Consider the following 23,692-nt stretch of genomic DNA (forward strand, 5'->3'; position numbering starts at 1 on the left):
TAGCAGTACTAGTTACTGGTTTTCCTTATTTGAGCACATTATCTCCATCCGGGAAGATTTTGAGTGTTGGTGAGGAAATGTTCAATTGATGAGGCTGTGAAGCTGATGGTCCAAAGCAAAGTGGAAGTACATGACACACCTGTTTTTAATCCTTAAGGCTTTTTTTCTTCTTCTTTTTTTTTTTTTTAACATTTTACATATTTGAGGAAGGAGGAGAGCACAGAGGGAAAAGCAGACTCCTCATTGGGCAGGGAACCCAATGCAGGGCTCTGTTCCGGACCCTGGGATCATGGCCAGAGCTGCACACAAACACTTAACGGACCCACCCAGAACTTCTGGTCACTTAAGTAAAACATCTTCACAGTAGTCTTAATATTACATTGACCAAGGCTTGTCCAGCTCCAGGATTCTATAGAAATGCATTTGTTTTACATTCCTAGAATCCCACGGAATCATTCAGAGCTGGAAAGAGTTTTAATTCTTGTCCACTCCGTTTTTGGAGCTAAGGAAATAGGTTCACCTTGCCCAAGATCAAAGGAGCCTCCTAACAAGTTTGGATTTGTTCCAGAGAGCTCAAAATCCAGGCAGACCCTTCTACTTAACTTGAGCCTTGTTTTCATCTGTAAAATGGGGGAACACCTTTGTAGGATGGTTGCAAGGATTAAGGTTAATTCACACAAGGCTCTGGTTTAGTCCTAGCCTTCTGTCCTAGGTGCATAATGAGGGTCAGCTATCGTTGGCTACAGGGGCAAGATGGATCTTAGCATACCAAAGACCCAGGTGCACAGGACTGTGTTAAACTCCGCAAGAGTACAAGTGGGCACTGGGAGACTAAACTGAATTTTAGTTTGGACTCGTGGAAAGAGCCATGCTGTAGGATGTGGGGAGATTTCCATACACAGTATGGAAATCTTAATCTTAATCTTAATCTTAATCTTCCACAGTAAAAGCACAGAGAAAAAAAAAAAAGTAAAAGCACAGAGAAATCGCTTCTGGAACTGTATAAGCACATGGGTAAGCAAACTACCTCTACCACCGTATAGAAAGGACAACTTACAGGAGGGAAGAAGGCCACAGATAGAGGCTTTAGCCTGCTGCCACAACCATCGGGAGAAGACAAGACTTGTGCCCCTTGGCTTCTCCCAGGGCCCCTGGGTGGCTATAGGAGGCAAAGATCAACACAGAAAAAAGTCTAAGCTCTTTCCTATTAAGGTCTACAGAGAAGCTGGAAAGCAGACCTGAGTGTGTACCAGAGTTCCCTGGCTTGAGTGCGGTTCTTCCCTACCATACATAATTGTGTAAAAGGTATCTTACTGGAGGGTTGCTAATATATTTCTACCTTGAGAAGAAACCAAGAAAGTAAAAAAAAAAAAAAAAAAAAAGAAACCAAGAAAGTCTTGTGCTTTCTGCTAGATCACTTAAGGCAGAAGTAGACAAATCTAACCCGAAACCACACAAGCGGTGCCGGTACTTTATTGTATCTTTCCTCCTGTTAAAGAAGAGCAGAGCTCTGAGAACTCACCCCGCTGTGGGGTGGGGGTGTTGGGAGCCTATGGGAGGTGGAAGGCATTGCCCAGCTGTGGTCTGTATGGCACCCGGGAGGCCCTGGTGCTGGCACCACTCCATGCTCACACAACGCTTCTTGATCGGCCACACCTGAAGCACGACTAGGGGTGAAACCTGTATAGTGAACCCTCAGTTTTGTCCCCAAAGCGTAGCCACCATGCCCACCCTCTGAGCCCCAACAGAAAGGGTTGCTGGACACCCAGGTTTTATTTCCACTTTATTGCTCAAGCACAGAACTTGAGGTAAGCCCAGACCTTCAGCAACGTGCAGAGAAGAGGCTGAGGGGATTGGGGACACAACCTGGCTGAGAAGAGAAACTGATCCAAAGGGAAATACTGGTGGGGGGACAGGAGGTGGTCGTCGGGACACCAGAAGACATCTTAGCCATACCATCTGAGGGGAGGATGGCAGCAGAGAACAGTTTACGGGCACAGCAGTGGTTCTTCCCATGCCCCTAGCACCCACATGGAGGCCACATGTTTAGGAATGGACCAGGAGGAGGAAAGGACGAAAATGGCTGGAGGCTCCCTCTCCACCCTGGTTTCCCATCAGACCTCGAGTAGCATCCCTACCACTCACTCCCTTCTACCATTTGGAAAATGGACATAGCAAACAAAAGAAGCAAAATAAATTAACATTCTGATGAGTGTGCGTGTGGATGGACATTCATTCACATGTAATGGGGGAAGAGGGAAGGGAAGAGGGGGTGACACCACCTGAAATGATCCCCCAGCCTACTCCTTTCCCCTTTCCCCCAAAGCCACCATCTAACCAGATAGAAAAATAAAGGTCTAATTCACTCAAAATTCTTCAGTTTTTACAAAACTAACAGGGTGGAGGAGGGGAGGGAGCAGGGGAGGCAGGCAGCCGCAGGAATAGGGCTCGGCAGAGGCTATGCTTCCGTCTCCACCTGAGGTTGGCTCCCTGCCACATCATTCTTCTGCTCATCCTTCATCTCTGTGTCAGCATGATGGTTTCCCGCAGCTACTGCTGCCTTGGCCTGGGAGAAAGGAGGAAAGTAGGGGAATGGAGAAGAGTAGGGGGATGAGTTCCAGTTCTCATCGGGCCCAGGCCTCAGATGAGAAAGGGGACTTGTGCTCCATGTCCCTGCTCCACTTCCCTGCACTGAGCTGATGGCAGTGACTAGCAATAGTGACCTGCCACACTGACACCGTGTCAGGTCTGTACCACAGACTCCTATCCTCTTTGCCTCTCAAGTTAAAAAAAAGATACACACTAGTTTCTAACAGAATTACACTGACACAACAAACTCCCTCTCTAGGTATGTCCTAAGATACACAGAAGTATACATTTTCAAGATCACTTGGTGCAATACTACGTAAAACTGTACTCGTCCAAAATGGTAATGACTCCCACACGGGGCTCCTGATCACTCTACCGCTAGTCCAAACTGATATCTTTTAAGTGCAAAATAATACCATGGATTTCTGGAGCCTGACTCGAGTCTGAAAAATAAATGTGATTAAAAAAAATAATATGTTACAGTATTTATACCTTGAGTCAACTAAGTATTAAAATTAATCTCTCCTGTTTCCGTTCACTTTTCTAGCACGCTATTAGAAAACTGCAAATCACTATACAGGTTGCATTATTCTTTTATTCACCAGTACTGGTTTGGAACACTGGAAGGTTAACAGGGACTGGAAAAAACAGTAGGCTGTATGCCTATGAGGGAACACCATAGGCTCAGTGAAGAATGTGAAGACAGTTTATGCTGATATAATCCTGTAGACAGGATATGAACAAAGCATAATGTACAAAACCGGTAGAACGTGTTGCCTTTTATTAGGGAAAAGGAAGAAAATGTAACTGGTCTACTTGTCAGATAATTTACTGGAATTCCAGTAAATTATTTCCAGATAACATACTGCAGTCCTCTAAACATTGGTCTTACCCAGTTGCTCCTCAGTGGTAGGAGACTTCACGTTCTTTCATGTGGTTTAAATATAACTATGTAAAACTCTATTACCTGTTTCAACATAGGCTTTTAAACCTAAGTTTTAAAAAGGCAAAAAGAATGGAGGTTGGGAAGCACACAGAGGGCAATCGCTCCCAAGCTGAGGCCTGGGGGGTGGTTTTCAGCCCTGATCACAGAGGCAGGGTGGCCCTCCAACAGGGGTCTTGCTGAGGAGTGTTCATGTTCTTGCTCTAGGACAAGGGCAATGTCTGGTTTCCAGGAGTGGCACACATGACCACAGGCCAGGAGCCGCAGTGGCTGGGGCAGGCCCAGGGCTGGGGCAGGGCTTTTCTTCTGTCTCTCCCACCCATTCCCTGTCCCAAACCTTACCTTGCTCTCCTCCTCAGCCAGCCTCTCAAACATGTTGGCATACAGCTTCTTCTCCCTCGCAAGCTGCTTGCGGATCCGCTGCTGGCACACAGCCAGCTGGGCCTTGGCAGCTTTGTTGCTGGGGTAGAGCTGCAGGACCTTCTGGAAGTCAGCCCGTGCCAAGTCAAAGTCATTCACCGCCAGGTGGGCCTCTCCACGGCGGAAGAGGCCCTTCTCGTTGTTGCTGTCCAGTTCTAGGGCCTAAGGACACGGAGAGGAAGCAAGAGCAAGACCTCAGCCCCTTGGCCTGTCTGGCTGGACTGGGTTTCAGAGGAGCCCTCAGTAGAACACAACCTGCTAGCTCCACCTCAGGAAGGGGGGAGGGGTAGTCTTCAGGCATTAAAGGGAAAAGACCGAGGTCTAGGAAAGAACCCCAGTTAGTCCATGACGCAGAGAGAAAACAGGGCTTTCGATGAAAGACCATGCCAACACTTCCATTCTCTCGAGAATAAAGCAACTACTAAAGAGGCACGGGCTAGGGACTAGGGCAAAGGAAACGCCGTAGCAATCTTTCCCCTCCTCTGACTCCAGAGCACTAAAGCCAAGGGGCTTGCTTCTCGAAGCCCTTGCCCCGGGGCCTTTCATCTCAGGGCTCCCACTGGTCCACCTGCTACCCTAACTCCTGCCCCAGTCCTGAGGCCAAGTTTCAGACCAGCTGGCAGCTCACGCAACCAAGCCTGTGAATGCTGCGTCCATGCCTTTCCATGGGCCTCACCTTGTTACAGCTCTCAACGGCAGCTGAGAAGGCCTGCAGTTTCAGATGACACATGGCCAGGTTGAGGTGGGAGGCCAGCCGGAGGGCCTGTGCCTTCTGTGCGTCCTCATTAGAGAAACTTGACTCATATTCCAGCCAGGATATGATCTTCTTGTACTGTAGTAAAGCTTGCTTGTACTTGCCTTCCTAGAAAGGGAGGGGGGCTCAGGCACCAGGAAGACACTCTGCAGATAAGGGGACCAGGGAGTCCTGCCTCCCCCTTCCCCTGCCAGACCAGCTAGCTCAGATATACTAGGTGCCGACTGCAGGTGTGCCCAGTCCTCTCCCTGGCAGAAAATGAGTTTTCTAGTCATTGGGGAAGGCTAGGCCCAGAAGAGCCCTCCCGGGGAGCGTCCTCAGGGCCCCAGACGCTGGCTCACCTTGAAGTACACGGTGCCTCGCTCTTTCACTATGGTGCTCTGTTCCAACTTCTCCTCTGAGTTCATCTCCCAAGACTCCTTGGCCTGCCGTACCCCCAAGGGAGACACAGAGTTGTCAACTACCCCAAAGCCATGTCCCGGGACCCAACTCCTAGACAGACAAGACCCTGAGCAAACTCACCTTCTCAAAGCTCTTGAGGTGTATTTCGTATTTCAGCTCAGCATTTGGTGGGATCTGGAACTTGTCCTTCCCAACACTGCCAAAAGCATAGCTGGGGGGCGGGGGGCAGGGGGGAGAGAAAGGTCACTGCAGCCACACTCAACCTGCTCCCAGCTGAAAAGGCTTCCTGTCTGTTTCCTGCGAAGCACCTCCCCGTCCCTTGAGACTTGGTTCAAATGTTTCCTGTTTGGCAGAATCTTCCCTGACCTCTTCACACAATTAGCTGGTCTCATAGCATCTCCCATATCATTCTAACTCATACTAACGGTGGAACAGTCACTAACTTACTAATTACTAAATCTCACTGAATGAATCACTAGAAGGCAGGGCTAATCTCTCTAAATATCCAGGAATCTTCAGTACTGCTCCTGGCACATAATAGGTGTTTTTCAATAAGCATCATTAATGATGGAGTATTGCTTAACAGGAGACAAAGATTTTGTGTTGGTAGAGGAGGCAATGTAGAGGAGCCATGACTGAAAAGATTAGGTTTTGATTCAAATGTAGACAATTATGACCATGCTCCTAAATACGAAGGGAATCACATTTGCTGTGCCAAGAGTCACAGGGACCTCTAGTGAGGCTGTGGGGGTAGTGAACACACACAGAGGAAGAGCTACAAGGGGCTGGTTACACAACTCACTGTGGACATGTACAATCCTGACCTTGGATCACGCACCTGCTCTACTAAGTGCCCACTCCTCACCTGGGCTTGAGGTACACAATGGAATGTTCTCCTTTTTCCATGCGCTGAATGGCTTTCTCCAGCCCACAAGGCAGGTCCAGGCTCTCTCCCTCGCCAACCTCAAAGCGGAGCTCCCGCTGGTCAAACATCTGGTCCTTATAGTACCCTTCCAGTGTAACTGGCAGGGAGAAGAGGCAATGTGCCAGGGATGTGAGCAGGCAAGAGACTGAGGAAGGATGCCACCAGCCTCCCTCCGTGACCTCCTCACTTCCTGCCCCCAAGGTGCCCTTGTCGTGTTCTGAGCTGGAGGGACGTTGAGAAGATATGATCTAATCCCTCGTTTCTCAGATGAGATACTAGGATCAGAAAAGGAAGGGACTTGCCCAGAGCCCCAAGGCCTAAGTACCAGAATCTGAACCGAAACCCCAGACTGCTATCTCACCATCCACGATAGCACCCTCGTTGGGCCTGGCATAGCCTTCGCCCCGAGTCCGTATTCTCCGGATGATCCCGCCATCTTCTTCTTCTGTCAGGTCCTCTCCCCTGAACTCGAACAACTCCACCTGTGGGATGAGACGGAAGGCGACACAACTCCTTTCAGCACTAACTCATCAGCGGTGAGCTGCAGTTTTTCTCTCTCCAGAAGAGTCCCTGGTAACTGCCAGACCAGGCCCGACCACAAGGGCAGCAAACCGAGAGTGGACAAAGCGGCCCTTCTGCTAAGTTCTGGTCTCAACTTTGGTAGAGGTGGGCCGGTCAAGCAGATCTGGTTGACCTCAGCTCCACATAGGGAGGACATGTTCCAGCCCACTGAGAAAGCCAAGCTGGTAGGCAGTGGAAATGACCGAACATTTTTCAGCAAGTCTCCCGAACATTCTCCAAGCATCCACTAATGAGGGCTCAGCCATTGTCAGACTGAATGGTGTGAAGTCCCCCGTCTCAGGGAAGGCTCTCATCGCCGTGGCCCACGGGGAGATCTCTCCCCTCCTTTGATCTGTAAAGCACTGATGTTCTATACTGCCATCTATCACTATATAGATTCTAACCCCCAGAGCCCTTTCAGTGGAATTCTAACCTCTTTGGGCATTGTTCCAGAAATAAAACATGCCTCAACCCTTACCCTACTTCAAGTCTGAGGACGAATTTGTGGCCACCTCTTTCCCCCCGAAATCTCCATTAGTGGCTGTGCTCTGGCAACAGCAGGCTATGTGCACAGCAGAGCCAGCTGCCCTCTCCAGGGCTCTTCCTCCCCTAAGGCCAGGCCCTTAGCCTTGGCTACATTGTCTCCAAGCGGCAGGAAGCCCTGGAAGGCAGCCAGGCCCTGGGCTGAGAGAAGGCTGGCTCTCTGCCTTGCTCTCTGTGCCTGGACACTCACCTCAAACACAAGCGTGGCATTGGGGGGGATTTTTGGAGGGCTGCCTGCCGAACCGTAGGCATATTCTGGTTTGCAGGTGATGTGGCACACTTCTCCCACCTTCATGGTTCCTACAGCAATGTCCCAAGCCTTAATGACCTCCCCTGTAGGCACAGAAAGCAAACAGGTCCTCCTTGGCAGGGAGCTGACCCTGGGCTCAGACAGTAGCTCCAGAGACCTTTAGGACACTATGCCCACATGGAAGCTACACACTCTTTAAAAACGAGACCAGGGAGGTAGAAAACCTGGTTGCAATAAGCACTGTCAGGCCCCAGATCTCTTTTAAGATATTACTCAAGTCTGGAACAAAGTTGTTTAAGAAACCAGGGAATCTACCCCTGAAGAGGAACTGAGGCGTCCAAAGGTGATTAGGGAAGGTGAGAGAGAGAGTGAGAGAGAGAGATCAACACGGTTCCAGCAGAGGAGAAGAAAAAACGAGTTTAACGAGAAAAATTCATGGACTGAACAAACCATTCCTCCTTACGCTTCTGAAAGTATGGTTTCTGCTTGTGAAAGCTTACACCCTCCGCAGAGCTGATGCTCCCAACCCACTAACCGTGCCTACCTTTGCCCAGGTCAAAGGAGAATTTGTCCTTGCGGTCCAGACTGGAGTCAAACTTGGTGCCATCTAACAGCCAGCCAGTGTAGTGGACAAAGACTCGGTCCCCAATCATGGGCATCTCCGTGCCTGTGCCCTCTCGCTTGATGACCTGGGAGGAAGGCAGAGAAGGTGAGTACCGGGAAAGCTTGCTGGCTTTCCCGGGGCATGGGGGCTGAATGAGGCACTTAAACTGCCCACACAGACTCTGATGCAAACATAGAGGGACCCTTCTGTCACACTGTAAGCAAAAGGACTAAACCTCCCATGATTGTGACATTAAGTCTGGCTAGAAGCCAGCTGACACCCTGCCTCCATCTTTCTTGAGGTGCAATAGGACTTGGGATCCTGGAGTCCCGGGATCAACTGCCACGTCAGGCTCCCTGCATGGAGCCTGCTTCTCCCTCTGCCTGTGTCTCTGCCCCTCTCTCTGTGTGTCTCTCATGAATGAATTTTAAAAAAAAAAAATTTTTTTTTTAGAAAAGAAAACCAAAAACCTCAAGACAGGGATGCCTGGGCGGCTCAGTGGTTGAGCATCTGCCTTAGGCTCAGGTCATGATCCTAGGATCCCAGGATCAAGTCCAGAATCAAGCTCCCTGCAGGGAGCCTGTTTCTCCCTCTGCCTATGTCTCTGCCACCTCTCTATTTTTCATGAACAAACAAAATCTGTAAAAAAAAAAAAAAAAAAAAAAAAAAAAGAGAGAGAGAAGAAAACTCAAAACAGAAACCCGGAGTTCAAGTTTTTGCTCTATGATCTTGTATAAGTCAAGCTTTCTAGACTTTATTTGTAGACTGGTGATAATAGTCCCTATCAGGATTGGAGAATTAAACTGGTAAAAAGCTGAAAATTATTATCAGTAGAAAAGAGAGAACCATTTATGCTAGGTTTCCTCATTCTTCCTAAATGCTGGTGGTCATCATATCAGGGTCTGGTTTGTGGACAGAAATAGAATAATGGACAGGATCGCAGAAGTCCAAAAGAGGCTGTGAAAATACCAGGTCACCGATGGGCACAGGGGCACTGAGACTCAGGACAGGAGCATTCACTTGATTGGGAAGCAAGTGAAGTGTTTTGAGGACTAGAGCCTTTCTCAGGAAGATTTGCTGCTCTTCTTTAGCATTTATATAAGGGGACAAGGAGACTCCATGGATCACCTGGAACGTATGTGGTTACCTTCTAAGGGAAAGCCTGCATAACAGAATGGGCAGAAGCCTTGAAGAGTACAAAAGGGAGGGAGTGGAAGAGAAAAGGGCAAAGGACCCTTCTGGGAATAATAAACTTGTAGAAACCATCAGGACGCTGGAGAGAGAAGAGAAAGCCACATGCTCACTGGGAGAACAGCTTAAGATTCCGAGATCTGAGCAAAACCAGGACCGTTTCTGGACCAGTTTATGGGTTCCCTGAGGTCTCCAGCTTTGCCCAGGTCTCTCTCGCTCTCTCTCACGCAACTAAGCAGTGGGAAGCCAGGATGAAAAGAAACACTGCATGAGGAGGAGGCATGAAATCCAGCCTGGGATTTCGCCATCCTGTACTGCACAGAACCTGCTCTGAAGCACCATCAAGTCGCCCTGACCCAGGTCAAGATGCCCTGCCCCCCGAGGCCCGGCCCCCTCCCTCCGCGGCTCCGCGGCTCGCAGCAGAGCACCTCCTCCCGGCCCGCAGCCCGGCCCCGGCTCACGAGGGGGAGGGGAACTACAGGTCCCGGCATGCCGCTCGCTGGCCCTCCCGGGGCGGGGGCGGGGGCGGGGGGAGGGGGCCAGCATGGCTGGGCCGGTGACCTCGCTGGGTCCCAGCCTCTGGGAAGGGGGCCGCCGGGGGGACGGAGGGCGCCACCGGCTCTGCTGGCGCCAGGCCCCGGGCCGGGCCAGGTCGCAGCAGAACCTCTGGGCCAGGAAATCAGTCCGGTGGCCGCTCCGGGTCCGAGCTCATGTTTAACTGCCCGAGGCAGCCGAGATCTCGCAGCAGCGCCCGCGGACGCGTCCAGGGGCTTCCCGGCTGCAGCTGGCGGCGGGGCGGCGGGGCCGGGGCCGGGTGCGGGGGGCGGCGGGCGGCGTCGGGGCCGGCCCGGGCCCCCTGGCGGCTCCTCGCGTGCAACCGGCGGCCCCGCCCCTCCCTCCGCGCTGCACCGCGCACGCCGGAGTTGGCGCTGCGGTCGGGCCCGGACGCCGCGGAACGGCCGAGGCCCCCGCGCACCCCGCCGCCCGACAACGCAGCCCGGGCCGGGAGGGCGATGCACGGGGCCGCGGGCGCACGCCCGGCTCACGGCGCGCGCGGACACTGCAGGGGCGCCCGGGGGTCCCCGGCTCGGCGGGAGGCCGGCCGCCCGCGCCGCCGCCGCGTACCTTCAGCACGCCTTCGTCCTGCTTGGGGCTGACATCCACCCCCTCGAGGGGAAGCGGCGCCGACTGCGCCCCGCTCTCGGCCGCCTTCATCTCCTCGGCGGTCATCGCCGCTCGGTGCGCCGTTTACGCCGGGAGTCGGGAGCCGGGAGCCGGGCCGTCTGCTGGGGGAGGCGGGCGGGAGGGCGCTGGCGGCGGCCGCCCGGCTGCGCACCGGCCTCGGGCTCCAACACCGCTGGCTCCGGCGCGCTCGCGGCCCGCGGCGGGTTCGGCGCGGGAGCGGGAGTCGGTGGGTAATGAGCGGCCGCGGGGAGCGATTGGTGCCACCCGCCGCGGAGGGAGGGGCTGGGAGGCGCTGGGGCGGGAGCGAGGGGCGGAGGGGGCGGGGGCGGAGAACTTTCTGGAGACGGCGGCCGCCGAGCCAGTTCGGGCCCTGCTGCTCGGGGTGCCTGTGTGAATGTGCGCGGCTTGGGCTTCGGGTGGGTTTTTTTTTTTTTTTTTTTTTTCCCCTTTCCCCCGGTTCTTTCCTCCCTGCGGCCGCCTGGCCTCCCTCTCCCCACGCTGGGGCCCTCGGACTGCGGGGGCTTCCCCCGCTCACCCGCACCCCACCCCCACCCGAGCGCCCTTCCCTGGCCCTCCCCCGCCCGTTTCCCGGTCTAACCAGATTCTTCCAGATCCTTCTCGATCCCCTGCACCAGCCCCAGGCCGAGGGTGCCCGCCGCCCCAGGTCCGCCCCAGGTCCGCCCCAGATCCGCCCCGTCGTTGCAGCCTGCGGCGCGCTGTGCCCCGACCCGCGCAGCCGGACGTGATCTCCCCGCACACGAGACGCGCATTTTTATAAGCCGGCGGCGGGCGCACGCGGCGCGGCCTCGCATCTCTGCACTCAGCGTATAGACGCTTAGAGGGCTGGGGGGAGAGAAGGGAAGGGGGCTCGGCGACCCCAGTGCTCGGAATCTGGGAGAACACCCCTGAATTCCCCAGACCCGGGAACACGTGCCGCCTTTAGCTTAAAATGGTCGGAGCAGGATTTGCAAGAAATGACCCGCTGAGCTAAGGACTCTAAATGGGACGCATATTAAAGGGACCTTCCCCAGCTATGATAGGAGGACCCTTTAGATTAATATTTAAAAATGGAAATTGTTTCAAGTCACGAAAACAGTCACTCCTTTTTACCAAAGACCCACGGCAATGAAAATGTTCTGCCTGATACTTGGTTTTCGAGTATCTACCGACTGCCTGTGAGTGCAGAGCAGCTGTGCGGCAAGTCAGAGCTCTGCAGCCCCTAGCTACCTGAATAGATAGATTTTGCCTTTGACAAAAAAGAATCATCTGGAGAGTGTCGGTTTTGCTCAGCACTTAGCCCCAGTTTAACATAGTGCCTGGTGAGTGGAGTCAAATAGTTTTTGGCTGCATAAGTTTGTATTCCAATAATAATCTTTTTTTGGAGCCCTCACTATATGCCTGGCACTGTGCTGTTGTATGCAAACTGTCGCGCTTAGGTACATAATTTACCCTATTATGGATGAAATTGCAGCTCCATAAGGTAATTGGATCATTCGTTATAGCCCTGTCTGATGGAGTCTGACGGGAAGGGAATGCAGAAGAAATAAAACCATTTCCTCCAGCAATTTATAGCAGATGACTTGAGCCACAACTAAGAAGTGTCTCATTAGATGATTGGGGATACCCATTAGATTTATGGGAGGATAAATCTATTTATTTTCTATGCGTCCCTCAGTAGAGTAGGAAGTAACACTGTGAAAGTTCTCCAAAACTCCAGGAGACAAGGGTGGTGGGTAAGGTGCTAGCTGGCTGGTTTGGCAGTTATCTTGGTGTTGGTTTATGCACTTGGCTACACCAACGTGTGGTAGTTTCTTTTCTTTCTTTTTCTTTTCTTTTTTTGGTTTTGATTTTATTTACTGATTTTTTTTTTTTTTTTTTTTTAGAACGGGAGAGAATCTCAAGTGGACTCCGGGCCCCATTCCTGGGCTCAACCTCACCTGGAGATCATCACCTGAGCCAAAACCCAAGAGCCAGACATTTAACCAACTGAACCACCCAGGTGCCCCTGTGCTAGTTTCTTTCGATGCTAAGACCACTGGGTATTATCTGGAGGAATGAGTTGGGATGGAAAAGGAAAGTTCACCTTTAGAGGACTGCTTTTCTACATCTTTTTTATTACTCACAGCAAATAGCATAAGTCTATATCTTTTAGTTTCTGTTAACACATAGTGCTGAAGATGCACCTGCCACTGAGAGTTGGGTCACCCATGTACTATTTTGATCTGAGGCAGGTTCTGGGGATGGTAACATTTGTCAGTGAGAGGAGTTATAACAGTTAGGAAAGAGGGAACATGCGGCAAGTATCCAGCACAGTGCCCACCTTTGAGTGGGTGGTTTACAGAATGGTCATTACTCTAATGTGATAAGTGTAATGGCAGAGATAGGGGAAGAGTGGTCTATTAGAGAGGGGAATGATAGGGTGGAAGGGAAAGGGGAAGGATAGGAGGGAAAGGTTTCCAGTGAGAAAGTTCTGACTCTGTTCAGTGGATGAGTAAGGAGGGGCTGGGAGGTGGAAGGGAGAGAGGAGGGGGCAGTAGGCATTGGGTTCCTGAATTCCCAGACCAGAACCTTACGGTTCCTAGATTTTTTTCCTGTTTCTTTATATTCTTCTGATTGCAAAACTTACATATACTCAATGTAGAAAGTATGCAGATATTTTGTTCTTTCCCTCCCCTGACTTTTCCCATTTCCAGCTCATTGAAATCAGTATTCCCATTAAAGGTGTTTAACAATGTAATTATTTGCACTGGTATTATTCACTCATTCAAAATCCTTCCAAAATTTTCCCTTTCTGCTAGAAGAAGAGAACATACTTTTTTTTTTTTTTTTTTTTAAATCATCCACCTTATTCTGGAGATGACTCAAGCTGTGGTCAGAAGCTTTGTTATTGCCAAAATCGGCCTTCCTGTGCTCCTCTAGTTCACCTCTCTAATGCTAGGTGCATCCTTCAGACATGAAGACCCCGTTGTCTTTTTTTTGTTGTTGTTGTTGTCCCCGTTGTCTTTATAGTTGCTATTTTCACCTTCTTACACTGCCAGTGCTCTTAAACGTTAAAAAAAAATATGTATCTGTATCATTCAAAAGTATGTGAGATGAGTATGTAGGTGTTTGTAACGTACGCATACACATAGAATGTCCCATACGAACATGATGAACCTTGGGAATATACCACCTAGCCTAAGGATTAGAACATTGCCAATATGATGTGTGTCAAAAAATCAGGGGTGTCTGGATGGCTCAGTCGGTTAAGCAAATTGCCTTCGCCTCAGGTCATGATCCCAGGGTCCTGGGATGGACCCCCACATCAGGCTTCCTGCTCAGCGAGGAGTCTGCTTCTCCCCTTCCCTCTGATTGCCGTTCCCCCTGCTTGTGCGCTCTGTCAGATAAATGAATAAAATCTTTTTAAAAATTTTACAGATGAGACACTTTGGTGGCTCAGTGATTGAGCATCTACCTTCAGCTCAGGGGATGATCCCAGGTCTGGGGATCAAGTCCCTCATTGGGCTTCCTGTGGGGAGCCTGCTTCTCCCGCTGTCTGTCTCTGTCTCTCTGTGTGTCTGTCATGAATAAGTAAATAAATAAAAATCTAAAAAAAAAAAAGGTAATAGAAAACCCTACTAGGTATGTACCCAAAGAATACGAAAACACTAATTTGAAAGGATAGATGCACCCCTATGTTTATTGCAGCATTATTTTCAGGTCAAGTTATGGAAGTACCTGAGTGTCCACTGATAGATGAATGGATAAAGATGTGGTATATTCTTTTTTTTTTAAGATTTTATTTATTTATTCATGAGAGACACAGAGAAAGAGGCAGAGACATAGAGAAGCAGCCTCCCTGCAGGGAGCCTGATGTGGGACTCGATCCCAGGACTCTGGGATCATGCTCTGAGCCAAAGGCAGATGCTTAATCACTGAGCCACTCAGGTGCCCCAAGATGTGGTATATTCATACAATGGAATGTTACTCAGCCATAACAAAATGAAATCTTGTCATTTTTAACAACATGGATGGATCTAGAGAGTGTAATGCTAAGTGAGATAAGTCAGTCAGAGAAAGACAAATACCATATGATTTCACTCATATGTAGAATTTCAGAAACAAAACAAAGAGACTTAACTCTAGAGAACAAATTGATAGTTACTAGAGGCGGGGATGGGTGGAAGATAGGTGAACTAGGTAGAGGGGATTAAGAGTACGCTTATGAGGGGATCCCTGGGTGGCGCAGCGGTTTAGCGCCTGCCTTTGGCCCAGGGCGCGATCCTGGAGACCCGGGATCAAATCCCACGTCGGGCTCCTGGTGCATGGGGCCTGCTTCTCCCTCTGCATATGTCTCTGCCCCTCTCTCTCTCTCTCTCTCTGTGTGTGTGACTATCATAAATAAATAAATTAAATAAATCTTTAAAAAAAAAAAAAGTACGCTTATGATGAGCACTGAGTAACATATAGAATTGTTGAATCATTATATTGTGCACTTGAAACTAATAAAACACTAATATGATAGCTAACTGGAGTTTTTAGGAAAGTAATACCAAAAATATTAAGGACACTTACATAACTTCTTGCTACTTTTTGTGTCTTTTGATTGAGAAAATGCAAACCATACTATCGGCCAAAACAGACACTCAATAGTTCATGAAAAATACATTTATTTACTTACTTATTTTAGTGATTATTGGTTATTATTATTATTATTATTCTAAGTAGGGTTCAATGCCTAGTGTAGAGCCCAACACAGGGCTTGAACTCACAATCCTGAGATTAAGACCTGAGCTGAGACGGGCACTGGGGGTTATTCTGTATGTTAGTAAATTGAACACCAATAAAAAATAAATTAAAAAAAAAAAAAAAAAAAAAGACCTGAGCTGAGATCAAGAGTCAGACACTTAATCAGCTGGGCCACCCAGATGCAACCAGTCCATTTTCATACACTTGAAAAATAGTAGACCCTTGGGTGAGGTTTGCAAATAAGAGAGATCTGCAGAATGTAAAGGTTAAGCTCTTGAGGTCTGGCTTGGGCTCCAATCTGTTTCGTCATTGAACACATTGTGGGTCCTTGGGCAAGTTTTCCTGAGCTATAAAATGGGAGTCATGATAGTACCTACCCCATAGGGGTTTTCTTTGAGGATTTTTAAAAAAAGATTTATTTATTTATTTATGCATGAGAGAGACACAGAGAGGCAGAGACATAGGCAGAGGGAGAAGTAGGCTCCATGCAGGGAGCCCGCTGCAGGACTCGATCCCAGGACTCCAGGATCACGCCCTAAGCCAAAGGCAGACACTTAACCGCTGAGCCAGCCAGGCGTCCCTTCTTTGATAATTAAATGAATTATTATGTGTGAAGTACTTAAAGCAGTGCATGGCACATGGTAAGTGGTAATCACTTTGTGTGCCACGTTTAATTTTTTCAGCCTGCTGATTACTGGAATATGGAATAAAAGCCCTGGAAGATCCTGTCTTTTGTCCTCTGATTCAGAGCCGCTGGCCCAGACAAGGGTTTGCTCTATCATTTCCAGGAGAGTGCTTCTCTCCTGAATGTTAAATTATATTTGTACTTTTTGCTCCTTAATAATTATGAGTCTGACTATCTTTTTTTTTTTAAGATTTTATTTATTTATTCATAGAGACACAGAGAGAGAGAGAGGCAGAGACATAGGCAGAGGGAGAAGCAGGCTCCATGCAGAGAGCCTGATGTGGGACTCGATCCAGGTCTCCAGGATCACACCCTGGGCTGCAGGCGGCGCTAAACCGCTGCACCACTGGGGTTGCCCTGAGTCTGACTATCTTATATAACTAATAGTATCTTTGTGTGCTGATATTTTGTCATTCCAAAAAGACCAGGAGCCCTGTGCAGGTAAGGATTCGGTCTTAATATTTCCTTGGGCTCCAGTATTATCTGATCTCTCTGGGGAAAAAAGGACAAAATATTTTGGCTGTCCTGCTAAGTGAAAGAATTTTTTTCTTCTTTATAAAAATAAAATCTAATTTCCTACCACAGATAAATATATTCTTTTTATTTTTCTCTTGAGGTGATAAAAGGTAGCCAGTCTTCATCCTCCTGTATCAAGGGATGCACTGAAAATTGGCTTTGGCCTTGTTCTTTAGAGGGTCATATAGCCAGGAACTTATTGGCATTATTTCTAGTTTCCCAAACTTGAGAGTGATTAAAGACCAGGTGTTGGTGTACACCTGTCAATTAACATAACTAGAGCAAGGATTGTCATTTGAGAAAAATAAAATCTTGCCCTCTATTGTCCTTGGTTGAAAGTAAATGTATATTTAATATTGTAAATATGTATTGTTATGACCACAGGGGCAACCCAGCAGCTATCATTACTGAGAAACTAAGAAATTATTTTTCCTTCAGTATAGTGTCAAACTTCTGTAATTGGTCTGTTAGCATTTTTAAATGTTTAAGTTGTAGTAATAATAAAAAGTTTATATGAGAGTTTGGATTTATTCTTATATTCCAGAAGTTCATTCTATGTCGACAATAGCTTTAGTTTAGTTAAATATTGACTATAATATTTCTTCCTTCCGCATTTATCCAAAATGTGTATTCAGAGAGTCTCTGTCTTTAACCTTTCAATTGGTGATCTTTAACCTCTCCATAACTAGCCACCTACCTCCAGGGGAACTATGTGGTATTTCAGTTTTAATTTCCTCATGGAGCCCTAGACAGGGGTGGGAATACTCACATAGATTCTGGGATAGACCAGACAGAGAGAGCCTCGTATACCTTTGGGGAGAAGAGTATCCTTTTATAAAGGAGTTCTTGGTTTGATCCTTTATTGATCAATTACTTGACATCCCAACCAGCCTCTCTTTCCCATTGGGAAGGAAAGATGGGGTTATGGAAAACTATCCCTCAGACCATCCTCAAGACTGGAGCCCATTAAGGCTTGCCACCACAACTTCCCATAAATGGACAGTTAGTGTAAAGCTATTTTCTGAGCATGTATTGGGTTCCAGGGTCAGCACCAGGGATTGTGGGTTGCCTAGAGCCTATGACAGAATGATCCTACCCTCGAGATGCTTACACAGAGAATTTAGAGCCGCACTAAGGGCTAAGTGGCATGGCACTGTTTCAGGGGGCAAATTGCTCAGATCTGGTAAGAGGAAGAATATGCTGGGCAGGCCTCAGAAAGAGCTAGAACTTGAGAAAGATGTTGAAAGATGGATAATGATATCTATTTATTTTTAAAAAGTTGTAAATGTGTAGCTCGATAAATTCTTACATATATATCTATGCATCTAACTATCACCCACATCAAAGTAGAACATCTCAGCACCCCAACTGCCTCCCTCGTGTTGTGCCCTACAGGAGAAATAATGATCCCCAGGAGTAAACACTATTCTGATTTCTATCACAGTAGATTAGTTCCCTCTGTGTTTGAACATCATTCAAAAGGAATCCTACAGTATGCATCTTTTATGGACTGGCTTCCTTCATTCTACGTTATGTATGTGTAATTTACCCATCTTATTGTATGTAGGAATAGCTCATTATCTTTCATTGTTATATAACATTTGATCATATAACTATATGACAACTTTTTTTTTTTTAAGATTTTATTTTATTGTTTATTCATGAGAGACACAGAGAGAGAGAGAGAAAGGCAGAGACACAGGCAGAGGGAGAAACAGGCTCCATGCAGGAAACCCGACGTGGGACTCGATCCCAGGACTCCGGGATCACGCCCTGAGCCAAAGGCAGGCGCCAAACCGCTGAGCCACCCAGGGATTCCCATATGACAACTTTCTTATCCATCCCATTGCTGATGATATAGGAGTTGTTTCCAGGTTTGAGCTATTATCTACACAACTTCTATGAATATTCTTATACATTGCTTTTAGACATACAAGTGCTCATTTCAGTTTGGTATCTACCTAAGAAATGGAATTGCTGGGTCATGGGTTTTTCTTATATTTAGCTTTGGTAGATGTTGCCAATTTTCTGAAGTCGCGGTATCAAGTTTACACTCCCACCAAGAGTGTCTGAGAGTTCCAGTTCCTGCACATTCTTGCCAAAACGTGGTATCGCCAGTCCTTTTAAATTTAACTTATCTGGAGGATGTAGTGCTATGCAATTTGTATTTCCTTGATAATTAATGAAGTCGAACACCTTTTCGTATACATTTTGGCCATCTGGATACTCATTCAAATCTTTGTGAAGTACCTGTTCATAACTTTGCCCCATTCTAAAAGACTACATTGTCTATCCTTTTGTTATTAATTTTGGAGTTTCTTTCTATATTTTAGGTAAGATTTGCTTTGATAATACCACAGTCCTCTTTTGGTCTGTTGCATGCCTTTTCACTCACATAATGGTATGTTTTGGTGAATATTTTAATTTTAATGAAGTTCAGTTTACTAATTACTTTTTATGGTTAGTGATTTTCTTTAATAGACTTTAGTTTTTAGAGTGGTTTTGGGGTCAAAGCAAAATTGAGCAGGAGGCACAGAGATTTCGCACAGATCCTGTACCTGACACCCATTACCATAGGCTCTCTCCATTATCAACACCCCTCGGCAGAGGAGTACGTTTGTTACAATCAATGAACCTATAGCAACACGTCAGTATCAATCAAAGTTCATAGTTTACATTAGGGTTCACTCTTGGGTTTGTACATTCTACGGGTTTAGACAAATTTGAAATGACGTGTACCTACCATAATAGTGACCCACAGGGTAGTTTTACTGTCATAAGAATCCTCTGTGTTCTGCCTGTGTTCTCTCCCCTGATAACCCCTGGCAACCACTGATCTTTTTATTGTAGTTTTGCCTTTTCCAGAATGTCATATGGTTGGAAACATATAGTATGTAGACTTTTCAGACTGGCTTCTTTCACTCAGTAATATGCATTTAAGTTTCCTCCATGTCTTTTCATGGCTGATAGCTCATTTCATTTTAGTACTGAATAATTTTGCATTGTATGGATGTACCACAGTTTGTTTATCTGTTCATTGCGGAAGGATGTCTTGGCTGCTTACAAGTTTTGGGGATCCCTGGGTGGCGCAGCGGTTTGGCGCCTGCCTTTGGCCCAGGGCGCGATCCTGGAGACCCGGGATCGAATCCCACATCAGGCTCCCGGTGCATGGAGCCTGCTTCTCCCTCTGCCTGTGTCTCTGCCTCTCTCTCTCTCTGTGACTATCATAAATAAATAAAAATTAAAAAAAAAAAAAAATATTAAAAAAAAAAAAAAAAAAAAAGTTTTGGCAAGGACGCTGTTATTAAATAACAGTATTCAATTTATTGAATAACTGAATAAAACTGTTAGAAATATCCATGTGCAGGTTTTTGTATGGACATCAGTTTTAAACTCCTTTGGGTAAATCACTGTATGATAAGAGTATGTTTAGTTTTGTACGAAACTGCCAAACTGTATTGCAAAGTGGGTGTTTTGCATTCCTGCCAGCGATAAACAGGAACTCTCTCTCCTATTACCCTACATCCTAACTAGCATTTGGTTTTGCCAGTGTTCTCAATTTTGGCCATTCTAGTAGGTATACAGTGCTAATCTTGTATTTATTTATTTATTTATGATTTTATTTATTTATTCATGAGAGACACAGAGGGGGAGAGAGAGAGAGAGAGAGAGAGAGGCAGAGACACAGGCAGAGGAAGAAGCAGGCTCCGTGTAGGGAGCCTGATGTGGGACTCGATCCCAGGTCCGCTGAGCCACCCGGGCTGCCCTGGTTTTTCTATTCTTTGCTTTTTTTTTTCATATACATTTTATTATCACCTTGTTAATATCTTTTAAAAATGCTGAGGTTTTGATTGCGATTCCACTAACTTATAAGTCAAATTAGGGAGATCTGACATCTTCAAATACTGATTTGTCCAATCCATGAACATGATATATTCCTCCTTTTGTTTTTTGTATTCTTTAATTTTTTTCAGCAGTGTTTAGTGTTTCATATTTTCAGTGTCAAGGTCTTGTACTTATTTTATTTTTTTTATTTTTTATTTTTTTTAAATTTTTATTTATTTATGATAGTCATACAGAGAGAGAGAGAGGCAGAGACATAAGCAGAGGGAGAAGCAGGCTCCATGCACTGGGAGCCCGACGTGGGATTCGATCCCGGGTCTCCAGGATCGCGCCCTGGGCCAAAGGCAGGCGCCAAACCGCTGCGCCACCCAGGGATCCCTGTACTTATTTTATTAGATTTATTCCTAGGCATTTTTTGGTTTTGGTGCTATTGCAGATGCTGTTTTTAAAAGTTTACTTTTGGGACAGCCCAGATGGCTCAGTGGTTTAGTGCTGCCTTCAGCCCAGGATGTGATCCTGGAGACCCAGGATGGAGTCCCACGTCGGGCTTCCTGCATGGAGCCTGCTTCTGTCTCTGCCTCTCTCTCTCTCTCTCCGATTCTTTCATGAATAAATAAATAAAATCTTTAAAATAAAATAAGAGTTTACTTTCTAATCGTTTGTTGTCAGTATACGGAATGCAATTGATATTTTGTTTTAATTATTGTAGAAAATACGTAACAAAATTTACCATTTTAACTATATTTTGGTATAAGGTGTGGGGGTGCTAAATACATTCACGTTGTTGTACAAACATGCAATTGATGTCTGTTGGTAACAGCTATTGAGATAGAATTCAGACAGCATATAATTCACCATTTAAAGTGTGCAAATTCAGGGGCTTTTAGTATATTCACAGCATTGTGCAACCATCAGCATAACCAATTTTTGAACATTTTCATCCCCCCCAATAGAGACTCCCTGTAACCTTCAGCTATCACTTCCCAGCGCTCCCCAGCCCCCCAGCCCCTGGCAACTGCTAATCTGCTTCCTGTCCCATCTAGTCCCATCTCAGATTGCAGGTATTTGAGAGGTTTGAAAGAATGGCTGGAGCTTCATCTCTACTTGCAGATAATGCTTTCAAAATTTCTGTAGAGAGATGTCTTATCTTCTCCTGGACTTCTGTCAGTCTTTTACACACTTGCCTTCTTTTCTTTGCTTCTCTGCTCAGTTCTTAGCTTTCTATTTCTTTCTTTTTTCCTTTCTGTTTCTTACTCATGAAACAGAGGTGCTTTTCTAATGTCTGTCACCCTCCCTCTCTGAATATTGAGGCAAACAAACTCACTCTTCCTTGTTGGTGGGTTCTTCTAACCCCATCACCATGCCTGTCTCCATGGTGTGCCTTTCCTTGGTTCATCTAGCTGTTGCTTGAAAACATTTATGTTTTCTCCATTTCTATTCTCCAATTTTTCTTTCTCTCATGCAACTGATTTTTCCCATGCAATTAATTTTTAAAATCAGTTCTATTTTTTAAAAAGATTTTATTTATTAGAGAGAAAGAGAGCATGAGCAGGGGGAGGGGCAAAGAGAGAGGGAAAAGCAGACTCCCTGCTGAGCAGGGAGCCCAACGTGGGGCTCTATCCCAGGACCCTGAGATCATGACCTGAGCCAAAGGCAGACACTTAACCAACTGAGCCACCCATGTGCCCCCAAAATCAGTTATATTGAGGTACAATTTACCTGTGCTTGAATTCACCAATTTTAAGTGCATAGTTTAATAAGTTTGATAAATAATACATCCCCATGTGACAATTCGTGTCAGCTGGGCTGACAAGATATAGAATATTTCCATCATCCCCAAAAATTCACTTATGCCCCTCTACTGATAACCCCAAGCAGCCCTCCTCCTAGGCTCTTGGCATCCACTAATCTGCTTTCTCTGACTATAGTGTTGCTTTTTAAAGAATTTCACAAAAAAAGGAATTATATAGTAGATATCTTTTATGTCTGGCTTCTTTCACTTAGCATAATGCTTTTGAGATTTACCTATATTGTTGTGTGTATCAGTAATTTGTTCTTTTTTAAAAAATTACTAAATAGTATCCCATTGTGTGGATGTGTGTGTGTGTGTGTGTGTGTGTGTGTGTGTGTGTATATACCACAGTTTATCTGTTCACCAGCTGAAGGACATTTAGGTTGTTTCCAGTCTGTGGCTAATAGGAATGAAGTTGCTGGGACATTCTTGTGCAACTTTTTGTTTAGAAATATTTCTTCATTTCTCTTGTCTATATATCTTGGAGCAGGATTGCTAGGCAGATGGTAAATATATGTTTGACTATAAAGAACTGCTCACCTATTTTCTAAATTAGCTATGCCAATTTGCATTACCATCAGCAATGTATGAGAGTTACATTTACTCTGCATCCCTGCCACACTGACTCATCTTTTAACCATTCTAATGGGTGTGCAGTAAAATATCATTGTCTTCTGATGAATAATGATGTTGATCATCTTTTGTGTACATAATTTGCCATTTTGTATACTTTCTTTGGTGACGTGTCTGTTCATATCTTTTATCTATATTTTAAAAATCAGACTATTTTACTGATTTGTGAGCAGGATATGTGTGTGTGTGTGTGTGTGTGTGTGTGTGTATGACACTGTGGGAAGCTGGATGAATGATGGCTCTCCAAACACGTTTATGTCCTAATTTCCAGAATCTATGAATATGTTACCTTGGATCTTGAGATTATCCTGTTGGGTCCAATGTAATCACAAGGGTCTTCATAAGAGTAAAGTAGGAGTGTTGGCATCAGAGGTGGAGATGGAAGCAGAAATTGATGTGCTATGGGGCTGTAAGCCAAGGAATACAAGGAGCTTCAAGAAACTGGAGAAGATAAGGAAACAAATTCTCCCTGGAGCCTCTGAAAGGAATGGAGCTCAGCTGACACCTTGATTTTAGCCTAGTGAGACTGATTTTAGACTGTTAACGTTGAACTGTAGGTAATAGATTTGTATTATTTTAAGTCACCAAGTTTGCAGTAACTTATTAGAATGGAGGTGTACCAATACTCAGAGTTTATGGAATGATTCTAAGCCTTTTTCTCTGCTTCTCAGTCTTGTTTTTGTTTCTACCATATTGTTCTGAATGGAGGGAGCAGGGTATTCAGGAGGTGAGAACAGTATAAGAAAGCCGCCCCAAAGTGGACATAAGCATCTGCTGCACAGAGCAGACGGGTCTCAGATGGAATATAGTGTGTTGGAGAGTGGGAGGTGAGATTAGGTGGTGCAAGCAGAGGAATTTGGCCTTGAGCCTATTAGAACCCACTCAGATTGGAGCATTTACATGGTTCGCTGAAAGTATGGGGGAGGGGTGGCTGGACTGGGATGAAACAAGCAGTGGGGAGAAAAGACTTTCCCAGACTCTCTCATTCGGTCTGGTGGGATGGCGAACCTAGCATGCTGTTGACTGTTATTTTATTTTTAAAAAGATTTTATTTATTTATTCATGAGAGACACACAGAGAGGCAGAGACATAGGCAGAGAGAGAAGCAAACTCCATGCAGGGAGCCTG

The 23,692-nt window shown here is 46.5% G+C and overlaps 2 protein-coding genes and 1 long non-coding RNA gene across 4 annotated transcripts; 1 reads left to right on the top strand and 2 right to left on the bottom strand.

Annotated features, from left to right (window-relative positions):
• Window positions 1–1,770: 1,770 nt before the first annotated feature.
• Window positions 1,771–10,556, bottom strand: FKBP4 (FKBP prolyl isomerase 4). 2 transcript variants are annotated; one of them, XM_077871505.1, is made up of 10 exons: window positions 10,308–10,556; window positions 7,932–8,076; window positions 7,328–7,470; window positions 6,395–6,515; window positions 5,974–6,130; window positions 5,229–5,319; window positions 5,048–5,131; window positions 4,629–4,814; window positions 3,875–4,114; window positions 1,771–2,566 (listed from the first exon to the last, which is right to left on the bottom strand). In XM_077871505.1, exons 1-10 carry the CDS (start codon window positions 10,410–10,412, stop codon window positions 2,459–2,461), a joined length of 1,380 nt encoding a protein of 459 aa, XP_077727631.1. In that variant the 5' UTR covers window positions 10,413–10,556; the 3' UTR covers window positions 1,771–2,458. The 2 variants fall into 2 exon arrangements, with proteins under 2 accessions (XP_077727631.1, XP_077727632.1); XM_077871506.1 differs by lacking the exon at window positions 10,308–10,556 and adding an exon at window positions 9,847–9,964.
• On the top strand, window positions 10,275–14,781 carry LOC144297431 (uncharacterized). Its single transcript, XR_013364459.1, has 2 exons — window positions 10,275–10,783; window positions 12,251–14,781. It is a non-coding gene; the product is annotated as an uncharacterized LOC144297431 (long non-coding RNA).
• On the bottom strand, window positions 10,431–11,451 carry LOC144297427 (uncharacterized). Its single transcript, XM_077871524.1, has 2 exons — window positions 10,966–11,451; window positions 10,431–10,753 (listed from the first exon to the last, which is right to left on the bottom strand). The coding sequence occupies exons 1-2, from the start codon at window positions 11,177–11,179 to the stop codon at window positions 10,431–10,433; spliced, it is 537 nt and encodes a 178-aa protein (XP_077727650.1). The 5' UTR covers window positions 11,180–11,451.
• Window positions 14,782–23,692: the final 8,911 nt, after the last annotated feature.

The sequence above is a fragment of the Canis aureus genome, chromosome 25 (assembly GCF_053574225.1).
Source record: "Canis aureus isolate CA01 chromosome 25, VMU_Caureus_v.1.0, whole genome shotgun sequence".
Taxonomy (NCBI): Eukaryota; Metazoa; Chordata; class Mammalia; order Carnivora; family Canidae; genus Canis; species Canis aureus.

Coding starts and splice junctions, on each gene's coding strand:
- FKBP4 (XM_077871505.1), bottom strand. CDS start 10,412: ATGACCGCCGAGGAGATGAAGGCGGCCGAGAGCGGGGCGCAGTCGGCG. Junction 6,516..7,327: donor ATGCCACGCTTGTGTTTGAG/GTGAGTGTCCAG, acceptor CTCATCCCACAG/GTGGAGTTGTTCGAGTTCAG. Junction 4,815..5,047: donor GAGGCACCGTGTACTTCAAG/GTGAGCCAGCGT, acceptor CTCCCTTTCTAG/GAAGGCAAGTACAAGCAAGC.
- LOC144297427 (XM_077871524.1), bottom strand. CDS start 11,179: ATGCGAGGCCGCGCCGCGTGCGCCCGCCGCCGGCTTATAAAAATGCGC. Junction 10,754..10,965: donor GAAGGATCTGGAAGAATCTG/GTTAGACCGGGA, acceptor ACATTCACACAG/GCACCCCGAGCAGCAGGGCC.